The sequence below is a fragment of the Cebus imitator genome, unplaced genomic scaffold (genome assembly GCF_001604975.1).
Source record: "Cebus imitator isolate Cc_AM_T3 unplaced genomic scaffold, Cebus_imitator-1.0 Scaffold317, whole genome shotgun sequence".
NCBI classification, from domain to species: domain Eukaryota; kingdom Metazoa; phylum Chordata; class Mammalia; order Primates; family Cebidae; genus Cebus; species Cebus imitator.
The window spans coordinates 2,019,879-2,022,515 of record NW_016107632.1 but is presented as its reverse complement, the minus strand read 5'-3'; the positions used below and the strand labels follow the sequence as shown (position 1 = coordinate 2,022,515).

Genomic DNA, 2,637 nt, shown 5'->3' with positions numbered 1-2,637 from the left:
ACTCAGAAGACGGCAGTAACTGAAACGAAAGTGCTTCAAGGAGCTTGGCCATGTGCTTCTGACCTTCTGTGTAACCAACTCAACTGCTAGGCACAGTTCTCCTTCCCGGAGGCCTGCTCTGAACCCCACCACCTCTGGATGCTGGGCTGGGGCAACAGGTCCTGCCTGTACCTTGGCTTGGGGCACTAATTCCTGTTACACATTAATATCCCAGTTTGAATTTGAAGGAGGACAAAGTTAAGATGTTCAACTTGGGGTTTCCAAGTTATTTCTGAGCTGTAAACATTCTTGGCAGTTCTATTCCATGAGGGAGCAGAAAGCCAGGTAGCCTGGTACAAAAGAGCTTGGGTTTTTGAGTGTGACCGACCTGGTTCTCACCCAGCTCTGCCAGTCCTTAGCTGTGCGGCCATGGGTGAGCCGCTTGCCTTCTCTGCTCCCAGCTTCCTATCCTAGAGCAGATGATCTGAGGTCTGTGTGACTCTGTGCTATCCAAGCCTCAGCTCCTTCACCTGCCACATACAAGACGGGGCTGGTGTGAGGATTAAGTGAGAGGATCTGGGCCAGCACAGGGGGCGGCCTGGCACTTATTGCTCACATGAGGAAGGCTATGATAAGTACCACGGCCACCTGCATAATGTAAGCGAGCACTGGGTTCTCTCTCGGGTCTCGGGGCCTCCTTGGAATTCTGTGACTTAGCGGTAAAATCCAAAGTCTAAGCTGGCTGGGGATGGGATATTCCAGAGTTCACCTCCCTGCCCCCGCTGCCTCGTCACACTGCAGCAGCGAGGCGTACCTCATCTTTTTGAGGGAGAGGGAAGGAGGATGAAGAAGACCCATTACAGACCCAAGGGACCCAGCCTGGAACCACAGGTTAAATCTCTCCTCATTTCAAAGTGTGTCTCAGCCGGGCATGGTGGCTCACGCCTGTGATTTCAGCGCTTTGGGAGGCCAAGGTGGGTGGATCATCTGAGGTCAGGAGTTCAAGACCAGCCTGGCCAACATGGTGAAACCCCGTCTCTACTAAAAAAAATACAAAAATTAGCTTGGCGTGGTGGCAGGTGCCTGTAGTCCCAGCTACTCAGGAGGCTGAGACAGGAGAATCGCTTGGTCGCAGGACAGGGAGGTTGCAGGGCACTGATATTTTGCCATTGCACTATAGCCTGGGCGACAGAGTGAGACTCTGTCTCAGACAAAATAAAATAGATAAAATAATAAAATAAAATAAAGCAAGTATTGCTGGGCACGGTGGCTCACACCTATAATCCCAGCACTTTGGGAGGTCGAGGTGGGTAGATCATAGGGTCAGGAGTTCAAGACCTGAACTCCTAGTGAAACGTCATCTCTACTAAAAACAGAAAAATTAGCTGGGCATGGTGACGGGCACCTGTAATCCCAGCTACTCAGGAGGCTGAGGCAGGAGGATCACTTGAACCTGGGAGGTGGAGGTTGCAGTGAGCTGAGATCGTGCCACTGCACTCCAGCCTGGTGACAGAGCGAGACTCCATCTCAAAATATAAATAAATACATAAATAAATAAAGCATGTCTCCTGTTGGAAGTGGGAAGTGGTAGAAGGTACAGATTTCAAAAAGGACTGGGGTGAAGGTGGTGGGTTACAGCTCCCCACTTCCCACCCCACACCCTCTGTTCAGCCTGAACAAGCCTTTCCCCATACTGATGTTTTAACACCCAATATCTTCCTGGTTCTTCATCAAGCGCTTTCCTTCTATTTACATGAATTTCACAACAGTGCTGGGAAACAGCAAAATCAGTACCTGGCATATAATGGGTGCTTAAGAAAACCCTGCTGTTGAAATCCTCTATTACAGATGAGGAAAAGGTGGCTTAGGGAGGTTGGAGGAGGCACCCTCAGTGTCAGAAAAGGGTTCTGCTAAAGCTCCAACCTATACTACTCCTTGTCCTCAGAGGCAAATTAGAATTAGGTCAGGAGTACAAGCTCTGAAATAACAGCGGTCTTGGTTGATTTCAGCCTTTTCCACTTACTGGCTGTGGGACCTTCTGTTAGTCACTTAACCTCCCTGAACCTTCCATTCCTCATCTTTCCCATCAGAGTTGAAGCACAGATTAGAAACCAAGTGTACAAAATGCCCAACATGCAACAGGTGCTCAGTCAATGGCACTGCTACCCCAACCCCTCCACAACACTACAGAGCAGGCTGTGAACTTGCTGTGTGACTGTGGGCAACTCACCTTCCCTCTCTGAGCCTCAGTGTCATTTTTAAGATGGCTCCATTGGACATGCCCATTTAGCACCTCAGGATCCCCACTTAAACCACGAGCCTGAGCCTTGGGCCCACCCACACCTGCCACACCCCCACCAGGGCTAGTACCACCAAGCCACATACCTTGAAGCCCTCTCGGGTCACCTGGCCCTTCTGAAAGTTCCTCATAAACTCAGCATTCTCTGCCTGGGTGTGCACCTCCTTGGTGGCCTCCTTCAGGGCCTCTGACAAATCCTGGGGCATGCTGAGGAGGAAACGGGAAGGATGAATACGAAGCTGACGGGAGCAGTGGAGGGGAGGGGGTCCTTCCCAACTGCTGAGCTCCGGGGCACTGCCGACTCTCATCCTCATTCAGGCCACGTTCCCAGTCACACTAAGATTAGCAGCCTTTTGGTC

The 2,637-nt window shown here is 51.0% G+C and overlaps 1 protein-coding gene across 1 annotated transcript in view; it reads right to left on the bottom strand.

Annotated features, from left to right (window-relative positions):
• The window catches only part of HMOX1 (heme oxygenase 1), a 13,139-nt gene that overhangs the window by 7,164 nt on the left and 3,338 nt on the right, over positions 1-2,637 (bottom strand). The window contains exon 3 of the mRNA XM_017504023.2: positions 2,365-2,485. Coding sequence (XP_017359512.1) covers positions 2,365-2,485 — 121 coding nt within the window. The remainder of the gene's footprint in view (positions 1-2,364; positions 2,486-2,637) is intronic.